General features: G+C 37.9%; 1 protein-coding gene across 4 annotated transcripts in view; it reads right to left on the bottom strand.

Annotated features, from left to right (window-relative positions):
* The window catches only part of LOC130552705 (VPS10 domain-containing receptor SorCS1), a 150,583-nt gene that overhangs the window by 46,101 nt on the left and 91,369 nt on the right, over positions 1–13,113 (bottom strand). For all 4 annotated transcript variants that reach the window (XM_057331195.1, XM_057331193.1, XM_057331194.1 and 1 more), the window contains exon 3: positions 10,194–10,293. In XM_057331195.1, coding sequence (XP_057187178.1) covers positions 10,194–10,293 — 100 coding nt within the window. The remainder of the gene's footprint in view (positions 1–10,193; positions 10,294–13,113) is intronic.

Here is a 13,113-nt window from a genome sequence, read left to right as displayed (position 1 = left end):
GTGTGTGTGTGTGTGTGTGTGTGTGTGTGGTAGGAGAGAAAGTAAAGTTGTTTTTAAATAAAAGTCACATTTTCAGCTATTTCTAAATAATGATATACGATACGTGATATGATATATGATCTCATCATATACAGTATCATATACCTGACACAATAATACTAACTATTCATGTCTCTTATTACTCCATCTTTTCTATTCCTTCTAAAAATATAAGTCAATGTGTGTATATCTATAGGTATATTCTATACGTATGCGTTGATATAGCTTCGTGCACTGTGTTAAACTAACTGAGACCAGTTCTATAGCACTTATAAACTGATCATGTAAAAGGTTTCAGAAAATGTTTCAAGTAGGCCTACTTTTCTAGTCTACTGGTGTGTAACATACAAAAAGATTCACTGAATCAGTGAATATGAATTACTCTTTACGTGACCAGATCAATGAATCTCTCGCCAATACAGAAAGGCCATGCAAATGCAGTCAAGGGATCAGTTTTTATTATTAATATTCTACATCTAATCTCTCTTGGATGAAAAGTCGATATTCATTTAAGAAAGAAAACAGAAACAGCTGACTGCTCTATAATCACAAAAAGAGTTTTTTCATTAGTTCAACACACTAATTCACCCACATTGACATTTTGACGGTTGTCAAATCACAGCAAGACACTGCAGTTCTAAAGAATAACCACCATCTAGTGGTTGAGATGTTGAATGCACAGTTCCTATTGCTGTTGCTGAAGGTCAATGGCAATAAAAGCTCGACCAAAATCAGCAAACGGTGAAATCTTTATCTCAGGAAGCACAATCTCTCTCTTACGTCGATAGACCGTGCTGACGGCTCAGTTTTAGGGCTCGTCTTTGAAGGAATAGATGGCACTCGACAGGGTTGCCAGGCGACAGGAAAAACTGATGATGACTCAAACATTAAAGCGTTGGACCTATCACCTTGAACATTTTGCAAAAACTCAACATTCTTAGCACAAGTACATCGCTTCGACACTGTAAATGATCACACAACAAAAGATGAATTAATAAATGGTAAACCTACTGTAGCAACTCACTTTTTTTAAAGTGCATATCGGTTTTGGAACATGTCCTGCTTTCAAAAGAAAAAAGAAGGAAATGGCAAGGCAGTTAGACAGCTTTAATCTTGCATGGTTGTGTCCTTTAGCTAAGACACAAGCCTTTCGCCTAATGTACTTTTGCCATGAAGCTTTTGATCTGCTATTCTCCTTGTATGCACATATCCTTTCATTTCCTTCACTTTATGAAACGCAAGTACAACGCTTCGGCCGAAAAGATCAACCCGTGTTATCCGGCAATTATCCCCCAAAGACACACGTGTGCTTGTCAGCGGGGCGAGGGGAGAAGCCAGTTGAAGCCGAGAGCCGGTCAGGGAAGCCAAGTCTAATTAAAGCTTGGGAAGCTAGAAAGGTCAGAGAGCCAGTGACTTCCGCCGACATGGGAAAATGTGAAGTCTTCATATGAGAATGAGAAATGTCAGGCTCAAACAGGAGCGGACGAAGAAAAGGTCTCGCGTGTGATTGAGGGGTCCAGAGAAGGGGGCTAACAAGCGTCGATTTGTGGGATCGAGAGAGAAGATTCAGACAAGGGGGCAATTTAACACATTTCAATTCATTTCAATATGGCAGTGAGCGGCAAGCGATAACATTTTGCTTCCCTCAAAACTGTCGAACATGTTCGAGCTATCTAAAAAGCGGGTTAAGTTCAAATTTCATTCTGATCCCAGTTGGCTACATAATGATTTCTTTAATTTAAGCAATTCATATAGGGAAACCTGGAAAATACAAGCTAAATGAATGCTTTCATTGTTTTGTTAACAGATAAATCAAGCTTGTACATCAACCCTCTAAAATATAAAAAAATCATTAAAATTAATCTTAATAAAATGAAGCGATTTAATAAAACATCTAGGTCAGCCAGAGTTATTACAATAACATCTAATACTTACAACTTAAAGCTGCAATCTACATTTTTTGGTTAAAAAATAACAAGATCAATTATTGTGTAAGTGGTTGTTTAGTCATAATTTAACGTCATCTGACTTCAACACACATAAAGTATGTAAAATTATTTTTTTACAAAAATGCAAAAAGAGACAAAAGTTACAGATTGCAGCTTTAAGTATGTCATGTACAAGTTTTGTTTGTGTCACTGAAGCCAACTTGGCAATTGAGCAACTTTCCAGACAGCCCTGGCACTTTTATCTCAAAAAGCACCCAATTTACATTTCTTTTTATGAATTTAGCAACTTTTGGCAACTTTTAAAAAGTGACTAAAATCGTAAAAAGCACACATTTTTTCCACAAAATTATACACACAAAAAAAGATTCTCTGTCATATATTCAGTCACAACATACACTGTCTCATTTCGAAAACTTAATGTTAATAGTTTCTTTATGAAATGAGATTAATTAATAGATCATTTTTAAATTATTATTTATTTTTAATTATACTGTTCAAATTTTTTTACACAGTGACACAGTTTTGCCACGTTATGTAATGACATCATGACTTAATGACATCACAACATCATTAAGTAATTTTTAGCTACAAATCAACCTGTCTTTAGCAATTTCCTCTGAAGACTATTTGGAAAGAATGGTTTGAGATAAGAACTACTTTAATTTGGTCTGTGTGATCTGAAAAGACTCGTTGGCTTTTCATCCAAAAATGAGACCTCCTGAATAATATAGTATGATCTGATTTATAAGTGCTCATTTCCACTTCTTATCGGTCAAAACACACACAGATGTAAACGCACACAACTGCATTAAAAAATGCTTGTGTTTTGCACGCAATTATTTCTTTTATATTCTATGCAATGAATGCTCTATTGAACTTTGATACAATGAGGGTGCCTTAAGACTCCTCTAAGTGCACAAGCATGACGGTCAGGATGAAATGGCTACATAACAAGCATTAAAGAGTAAATGTTACAATGTCCTTAAAATGACACTTCATGCAGTGTGTAATGTTGCTGTGTGTGAATGTAAGCAGTCTGCCAAGTTGTAAAGCCGAAAGTGAACGAATAACAAAGTTATTGGCTTGGGGGAAAAAAGAGTTGACTCTGAATCACGCGAATGAGTCTGTCGTTCTAATTTCAGTTCCAGGTCGGCTTTGCGTCACTCCATATAATGCCCGCCTACGTTCCATTTGCGACACTGCACGCGGTAGACCAATCACAGCAGACGAGAACATCTGACCAATCAGATCAGTGTAGGCTGACAGAAAGGAGGGGATCAGACAGATGAATCGCTGAATGAATCATTTGAGAGTCAGTCAAGAAGTAAGGTAATAATAACTGCCTATTATTAGAAAATGAAAGTGTTTTTACACCGTGTATGTACATAAACTTCTTGTTGGACACTCCATAAACCAAAGTAGGACCTTAAAGGGGTCATATGGCGGAAGTACGTGTTTTTCTGTGTTTTTGGTGTGGTTGCCCATGCATGTATTAGACACGTAAAATTGCCTGAAACGCCTCGTGTAACCACACCCCCACAAATCTACGTCAGTTCGTGGTATGATTTGACTAAGACCGCCCAAATGTATATGCAAGTAAGGTGGGCGTACTTTGGAACCTGATGTTCCAAATATGGTAAGAGGCGTTACATTTCCGTCACACGCTTACAGTATTAGACCAATCACTACGCACTGGTTAACTGGCCAATCATAGCACACCTCGCTTTTCAGAGCCATGAGCTTTGTAAAAAATCAGCGCGTTTCAGAGAGGCGGGGCAAAGAGGAGATACAAACATGCACGGTATGTGGAAAATACAACGTTTTTTAAACTTTAAATGGCGTATACACATTGCGTTATAATAATATTTGTTTTAGCCGTGCAATATGACTCCTTTAAAATCATAAAATATTTACTCTTGTATGTAATAATACAAGTTGTATGTAATAATAAAAAATTGATTCATGAACAAAAAAGCTATTACCAAAGTTGTACATTTCATCTTTTTTATACAAACCAACAACATGAGAGAAACAGGGATAAACAACCAAAGTTCTCTCTCTCTCTCTCTTTCGTTGTCTCGCTTTTAACCCCGTTTTTTACCTTTCTGTCATCCCACTGTTGTTTCTCATTGCAGGCCTTTTGAAATGATGCCTGAGGGTGAACAGATGTTCTGCTTTATTTCCTTCTCAGTCTCACCATTCGCTTCTGCCTCATAAGAGAGTCTTTCCCCTGCAGATGTCGTCCAATGAGAGCCGCCCTCAGAGGCAATTCCAAAGCTTACCCACAATGCCTAGCGTTTTACGATTTGACTCTGGCAGCAGTACACCATCTCCAACATCACCCCCACAACATGAATCACGAAATGAAGATATATTTGCATCTATTTGAATGTTTATAGCTGCAGAGTGTATCTTGTATCTAAATGGCTGCTGCTTCAAATCTCTGCAGTACCTGCCAGATTTACGATCCCAGAGTTGTATTATCTCTCTGCCCAGATACTGTCCAGAAACGCTACGCTAAGAGGCACTTTCAATTGATACAAACTCGCTCTATTACAAAGGCAATAAACGCTACTGTATATTTATCATTCTAATTTCACTGCTCAGCACCAATAGCAGAGAAATCATTAAAAGAGAATCCTACACAAATTACAGTATCTGAATCCCAACCTTGGTTTAGCGACGCTAACTGCCTAAACCATTCACGCTTATGCTAATGCCTTCTATCAAGAGGTCACTACACGTCCAGGGTTCCCAAGAGTCCTTTTGCGTTGTGTACTCCTGAAAAGTGGGTGTTTAATGTAGTTGTACTTTTTAAAGTGGGCCCTTTTTGTGATGACCAGAAGCTATAAATAGCAGTCTTTGTTCATGAAAGTACACAGAGAGCTCCTCTGGGACGGAGTGCAAATTCTACCCACCTGCTAGTTGTTGCAAATTTGCACTTATGAAGCCCGGATCGTTTTTTAAAACACACACACGGATAGACACACTAATGCAAACTAGTGAAAGCACACAGTTTTAAGAAAGTTTGAAGATGGCAAACTTTTACTGGGCTAAAAAAGTTTTAATTTTATTTTTAAAAAATGTATCTTTTGCAGCACAGCCTTCAACCTTACTGAGGGTTGGTTGGTTTTAAGAGGGATTTTGGACACTTTTCAGCTTTGGGAACAACTAGACTAGCTTGTCCAGACTGGAAAACCAACTTAAACCAGCACAGTTCTTTTTTTAAGCAGAGCAACAGAACTAGTTTTAAAAAGGTCGGCCATACCGTTTGCTAAAAAAACACAGTTCATTCTTTTATACGCTTGAATCTGAAGGAAAGGTCTCCTGTGATAACCAGACAATTACAGTCTGGGCCATAGAGTAGAACAGACCGTCAAAACATCCCTTTCATTATTTAACCGTGCCTATTTGTGTGTCTGTGAGGTTCTGCTCTTCTGGTGTAGCCGTAGTTGTGCTTTTTTAATTCCCAGACGAACAGCAAAACTTTATTAAGGTACATTGAAGATATACCCACATAAAGGTTCATTCATTATTGATTTTTTTTCATAATATTTTCATGTCATTTTTTTATGAAAGTATAAGTCAAAATATATGTTTTGACACTTTTTTATGTGTCTTAAAGTGATAGTTCACCCAAAAATGAAAATTCTGTCATCATTTACTCACCTTCTTGTCATTTCAAATCTGTATGACTTTCTTTCTTCCGCAGAACACAAAAGGCGATATTTTGAAGAATGTTGGTAACCGAACAACGGTGGTACCCATTCACTTCTATTGTATGGACACAAACCAATGCAAGTCAAAGGGTACCGCCATTGTTCGGTGGTACAATTAATGACAGAATTTAAATTTTTGGGTAAACTATCCCTTTAAATGGGTCATGTGGCGCCAACACGTGTTTTTCTGTGTCTTTGGTGTGTTATAAGTTGGCCATGCATGTATAAGACACGTAAAATTGCAAAAATGTAAGTGTCAGAACAAAAGATGCATTCTATCTAAAAGCGAATGCTCACCCAGACCTGCCTGAAACACCTCGTGTAACCACACCCCCACAAATCTACGTCAGTTCGTGGTATGATTTGACTAAGACCGCCCAAATGTATATGCAAGTAAGGTGGGCGTACCTGTCAGTACAATTGAAGAGGAACCTGATGTTCCAAATATGCTAAGAGGTGTTACATTTACGTCACACGCTTGCAGTTCGACCAATCACTACGCACTGGTTAACTGGCCAATCATAGCACACCTCGCTTTTCAGAGCAATGAGCTTTGTAAAACATCTGGCCGTTTCAGAGAGGCGGGGCAAATAGGAGATACAAACATGCACGTTATGTGGAAAATACAGCATTTATACATATTGCATTACATCTAAAACAAACGATAATATTCATTTTAGCCGTGTCATATGACTCCTTTAAGAGACACTAAAGGTTTCATATCATTAGCAACAATGCAAAAAGTTGTATCTCTTTACTATAGGGTAAAATAGGGTTTAAATGTCTTGTTTAAAAATCATAAAAAATAAAATATGATATAAAATATAAAATAATATATTATTTAAAAAATTTACCAACATAATCCCAAGGCAATTTGTAACAATTATTTAGGGTGGCTAATTTGTATTAATTTGAACCTCATTTGTACATTTTCGTAATCTGGTTTGATTCCAGTGAAGTATCGTGATTGCTTTTTTCCTAATAATTGTACATTTTTGTCTAATTAACATTGTAAAATACCGCGCGCGCAGAGGGCCAAGGCTCAAACCTCACGGTTCGCTACTGGTGTCACGCTTTGCCTCCTCTAGGACGTGAACATGACACACTAAATTCTTTACACTTGTAAAACTGAAACTATTTTATAAATACGTACGTTTTTGCAAAAAAATAGATATAGATATTTAAAAATAGATATTTTAGAGCACTTAAACCCAGTCGTGACCCTAAACCTACCCACCTCCCGACGATTAAAAACACACCAAAAACAGTATAAAAACATTACGAACTCGTCGCGTTGCATTCCGAGTCTTCTATAGCCGTACGATATCGCTGTGTGAGCACAGTAGGTTTTAATCACCGATGACATCGATGAGTGGCTTACAATTTTTTTAATTGTACGCAACCGGAACCAGTTTTTTGGTGGACAGAGATGGGGATCGCTGTTCTTTGGCCTTGCAACGCTTAGAATAATTGCACTTTTTTAATAAATAGCATCTGTAGCTGTATCTGCCTGTTATGAGGTGTGTTTTATATTATGTAATATACTATTAGGTTTAGGGGTGGGGTCGGGTTACGTGCTAAAATGCGTCTAAAGTGTGCGCACAAAGTAATAAATGTACACAAAATACCATCATACACGAGTCATTTTCACGCCTAGAGGAGGCAAAGCGTAACGCTGACACGCTTTCTCGAGTGGACCAGCATGTCCGTTACATATTTACATGGTTAGCTTTTCCAAAATGTTGCTGTTTATTTAATATTTTGGCTAATTTGGTAATGCAACCAGCAACTATTAGGGCTGTAGTACTCAAGTGAATGTGACCATATTTTAAACATTACACAAAAGATTTCTTCTCAGCATCTGTGCAGAAAATGCGAATACGACTTGCTGATTCCACCTGCTTATATTTTGTTGATACCATTATATAGTCTACTGCATGTACATAATGGTCTCCATAAAGGACATCATAGATGAATACAACACATTTTATACACACTTGTGATGCTCAGTTTAAGCCTGCGGAGAAATGACTCGTCTTGAGATATCGGCCTACAATCGCATCAGTCAAAGTCGTGAGTTTTTAGAAATTGTTACTTGAGTCTAACTCAAGTTTCAGTTTTTAAATACTGATGGATGGAGACTACTTCAGCGTGACAAAATCAATGTGTTTAGGAGGGCAAACATTATTGGAGGGTAAGCACCAGTTGTGGTGATGGGTAATTTGTCAAAGTCAAGAAAAAAAGCATGACAAAATGCTTTGTAGCAAACGTAAAATAGAATCGAGATGAAATTGCTTTTTAGTTTGCATGTCACAAAAGGTATTATTCAATGGTAACTTTTCAAAGGCTTTGAGGAGCAGATTACAGAGTAAACTAAACGAGGGGTATCAACAAATGGCAAAACGTGGCACTTTTGCTCCATTGACGAAATTATTTGTTTTGCCAGCCGCAGTCGCTTACAGATTATTTAATGTCAAGAGTGTAATGGGACGGAGAAAATGAATTCACCCTGCAGAACTGACTGTCGTATTGGCCTGAAATATTATGGGCTTTCTGTGAAATAATTAGAGGCTGCTAGATAATTGCAGAGTGGATGGGATGACAGAACCGAGCTGAGGTAGAAGCCAAAGCACCGTCCGGTCATTGTGAAGTGCCGCGGGGACACCGTAAATGTGCGCTGCAGAAAATGCAGCGACAGCAGATTGCAGACAGTGGAGGGGAAAATGAAACGGTAGAAGTGCCAATATCCTGAAAGACAAAAGCAGACAAGGAGCCGCAGCTACTGGCAGGGGTTCGCCAGCGAGAAGCCTCGGGGCGGAGCTGCTGGAAATGCGACGGTGGATCCGCATGAGGGCGCACAAGATCTCTCATTTTCGCATAAAAAAAAATACTTTTGCATTTAAAAGAACGGTATTATTTACGTAACGCTCACGCTGTCACGTCTCATTTATGCTTGCGTATCCGACATGTCACGTCAGGTTTGAGGTCTGTGATGTCATTTTGTACCATCTCTGTCCTGTCAATACAAGGTGTCAAGTGTGTAACCAAGAACACTGTAGAATTAGCTTTAATGGATTAAAAAACCTTTACAGTACAGGACTTTTTAATAATATGGATTTTTTAATGGGATGCATTGACCGGCTCTTCAATTGCAAAACTCTTGTTCGATATAAAAACGTGAACCTGGATTTACATCTTCAGTACTTGCTGTATAATGCAGCACTTATATCTTTTATGGAGTATGTGCTCTGGATTCATTCAAAGAGTTACTGTTTGAGCACAAAGCAGCTTTTTGGGTGTATCAGAATGTTTCATTGGCATTCAGTGTGGACCGTGATGGCTCGGCAGATGTTGATGGAGTTTGTGCATGTGTTGGCGGATGAGGCCGGACACAATGTAATTAAATATGCCGTTTCAGAACTGCTGGGAAATACGAAGCTCTAAATGATCCCCAGCATCTGTAAGCAGAACGAAATTCATCTGTTAGAAAAACAGCGCAGATTATTACATTATGATCGAGCGGCACGATTGAGTTACAGCGTTGGGGAGTGATTAAGCAGCGACATGATTACTGTAACTTACACTACCGTTCGAAAGTGTAGGGTCAATTAATTGTTTTATTGTTTATATTTTTTCCACATTTTAGAATAAAAGTAAACTCATCCAAACTATGGAATTAAATGTGTATGTATGGGAATTACAGTCGCAGAAAAAAATTGTAGACCATTCTAAATGTTCATTTAATGTGCATTGAATTAATCAGTTTAATTTCAACAAAATCAAACCTCAGAATGGGCAAAGGCATTCAACAGCAATGCGATTAACTTGATTTACTAAACAAACTACAGTTTGGCAGTAGCCTCCTCGACTCTACTGAACGGACAGGTGCGTTCCATCTTCATTACAGGCCATAATTAATTAGGTAATAGCCATAATTAACTAGCAAACGGCCACTCGTGGTACAGAAAAGAGGAGAAAAAGAGATTTTAAAAAGGAGGACAGAAAAAAACGTTTCGGCAAACCCCGACCCTCAAGCCATAAATACAAGCCACCTTCGCCGTGCCTTTGATTAAAACGCTGGCAATTTATGAATCTCTTTTCATGCGGTTCATAATTCATCAAACTCAAAGTAAAAAAAGAAGTACGGCCTTATCAATATTAATGATATGACTGCGTTACGCTTTGAATGCCGCGATATCTCCGATGAAGGCCTTTAAATGCATTAATCTCATAATTGCTGGAGCTGGAGAGCTGGAGAGGTTAGTAAATACTACCAAAGGATAAATTAGCCAACAGCACAGCCAGCCAAGACAGAAACCTGTGAAATCCTTCCTAAGAGGTTAACGGTCATAAATGAGCTTCGGGCCCACATAAACATAATCTCCTTGGAAAATATCTCGACACCTTCGTAAAAAGAGACATCAAAAAGACTAACAATGAAAGCGACGTTTTGAAAGCGCAGGTGAGCCGGAACCATAAATCTTACCTTGCGCTTGTTGTTGGGGCTGACGTACAGATAGCTGAGGATGGTTTTCACGCCCACCTTCTCGTTGAGCTTCTCGTAAGTGGTACCGTAGTCTGTTGACCTGAAATGTAATCAGAGGACGTGATGGTGAATCATGATGCCAGCGCTTCTCGAGTGCCTGAAAGGATCTGATTTGATTTAAAGAAAGTAATTGCAGCTTTATGAAATGTTGCAGCAATTTAGTTGGAGGTGAGGTTACAAATCATAAAACATTTCAAAACAGCTAAAATGTAAACACAGCTTGTTAAAAGAGATGTTAAATTTAGATTACGTTGTTTTTTTTAGATGTGTTCACACAGCGCATTTGCTTTTTTAACTTTTTCTAAATCAAGTCGTTCCAAGTGCTTTTTGGAAAGTGATGAAATTTGATTTGTTTGATTTAGACAGTACATCTTAAGTGCTTATTAACCGGGTGTATTCACTAACACGTGTCGGAACCTCCATCCATGCAATGTTTTAAAGGGAGAGTTCACCCAAAAATGACTCGACCTCAAGTTGCTCCAAACCTATATCAATTTCTTTTCTTTGTCATGTTGAACACAAAGAACGATATTTAGAAAAATGTTAGCAACTGAGATTTCTGAGGCATCACTGCCTACCATAGAACAAATTATAATGGTAGTCAAAAGTGCACCAGAAGGGTTTGTTTTCCTCAATTCTTCAATACATCTCTGAGTCATTCATAACAGAATTTTCAATTTTGGCTGAACTCTCCCTTTAAGAAAAATTCATAAATAAGAAATCTTTTAGCACCTATTGTATTATTGCTCCTGTATGACATATCGTTTATTGCTCCCTGAACTCTCTGTAAGTCGCTTTGGATAAAAGCGTCTGCTAAATGACTAAATGTAAATCTGGAATGATTAAGGATCGCTGTATATTTACATTGCATTTATCAATGCATGCTGAAAAAGGAGCATTTGAAAAATTGTTTGCCATTTACTTGCTTCATTGATTAAATATATGCACCGATTTATTTCTAGCCATGGAATGCAATGTTTTATCCTCTCATAATCTCATATCATCACTTACATAAAACCCTATTAATACAGTAATCTGCAAACATTTTGATTTAGTTGAAGAGTAAGTGTAATTTCTATTCTTAAACACCTTGCCCATCATGGCCCTGTTCATTGATATTCACACAAAATGTCAGATTTTAATTAAACTTAGGAGGGGAAAAGTAAAGAAAAAACAACTTCAGTCACAGCTGAGGAGAAGAACAAGGGGGGTTTATGAATTTGTCATCACCAAACACGAAGTTTGTTACTAACGTCACAACTAATGAGACTTTGCTAAGTGACTTTTAATTTCAACTGCTACTACAAAATGAGCTCTTGAAAGTTGCATTACAAAGTCAATAGTGTGCATGGGTGCTGCGCAAAAAAGCAAAGTAAATATCTGCGTACGATGAGACGATAAAAAGTCAGAGAACAGATAAGGGTCAAAGGAAAGGTTTGGAAATGAGAATACACAACGACAGCTGTCTAGGATCGCATTAATCCTACAAATAAGACTTCGCAAATGACCACTGAAACGAAGGGAACGTTTAACAGTCGACTAATTAGCTCCAAACGCAACACAGGTGCGAAGTAACCATGGTAATGAGCTTCTGATAAACAGAGAATTCCGAAGAGGATGCCCTCTGTTGACTTCCCGAGGAATTTACAAATACATTTTTTGACTACGTAAACAAACACTCGCTTCGGCGTGTCATCTGAGGATTGAGCTTTGGTGCACTGACGCTTTATGTTTGGACCTCTCGGTTATTAACTAAACGTTCGTCATTTTGCGGAATTATAGGGAAAGTCTGGTGAGAATAAATATGAAGTTTTTGAGATTGTAAACAAAACTGAAAGTCTTGTAGCAGTTTTATTTTTACCCCAAAACAAATTAAAGTCAGTTGCTCATGGGCACAATGGGAGGTAACTATTCATTTTTAGGTTTTAAGGTTTCGCTGAAAAGGCCAGCGGTGCTGGTCAGGACCATGTGTGTTTTGATTGCCGGTGTTCTGGTTTGTGCCCTTTAAGCTTTTTGCCAAACTTCACCAGCCAGAGCTTCTTAGTCAACCAGCTTCACAAAAAATACTGGCTGACCATTGTTTGTTTTTTTATATTGTAGATTTTCCTCCACCACTAACCATCATAAACCAACCCACATCAGCAAAGGAATCAAACTCAGGTTGTGGCAGTAAAGAACACACAATCCTAAACTAGACCACATTGAGAAACAAAAATTCAGATCCCACGTCCCTCAGCAGCAATGTGGTTTAAAAATAATAATAAATCAAAGTTTCTCAATCAAAAGAAGCCTACATCTAGGACTGTCGATAATGGATTTGTGAAAAATGACAGTCTCACAGATCAGTTAGACAGCACTGAAAGCTATTACTAGTTATTTAATACTGAAAAGTCATGCACTATTTATTCAACGCTTTCAGCCCGACACACTTGCGAACGAGAGAAAAAGAAAATGCATCCCACAACTTGTTTATATTAACTGTAATACGAAGTGCAGAATATTGACAGCATGTGAAAATAGGCTGCGGTGAGTTTTGATGAAATATTCAGACGTTCATCTGTGTGCTAATGTACAACTTGTGTTCGGTTGAGACATGACATTTTTTTTACTTGGTTTTTTTTTGGGGGGGGGGTGAGGGTATTTTAGAAGAGGAAAAACACAAATGAGAAAAAGACAGACATGAGAGCATCAAAATATCTGCTCCCACTTTAAAATACAAAAAGTACAACTGAGAAAAAATAAAACTGTGTCTGGATGTTAAAGTTTCACAAACTTCATTTGGCTTGCAGTTAGAAACTGCAGTGTCATTCTTACATCATTAAAGACACTTTGGAACATCATCTTCTCATAACAAGCTTGC

The sequence above is a fragment of the Triplophysa rosa genome, linkage group LG4 (genome assembly GCF_024868665.1).
Source record: "Triplophysa rosa linkage group LG4, Trosa_1v2, whole genome shotgun sequence".
In the NCBI taxonomy this organism is placed as follows: Eukaryota; Metazoa; Chordata; class Actinopteri; order Cypriniformes; family Nemacheilidae; genus Triplophysa; species Triplophysa rosa.
Note: the sequence above shows the minus strand (reverse complement) of the source record. Positions and strands in the feature narration are given on the sequence as shown.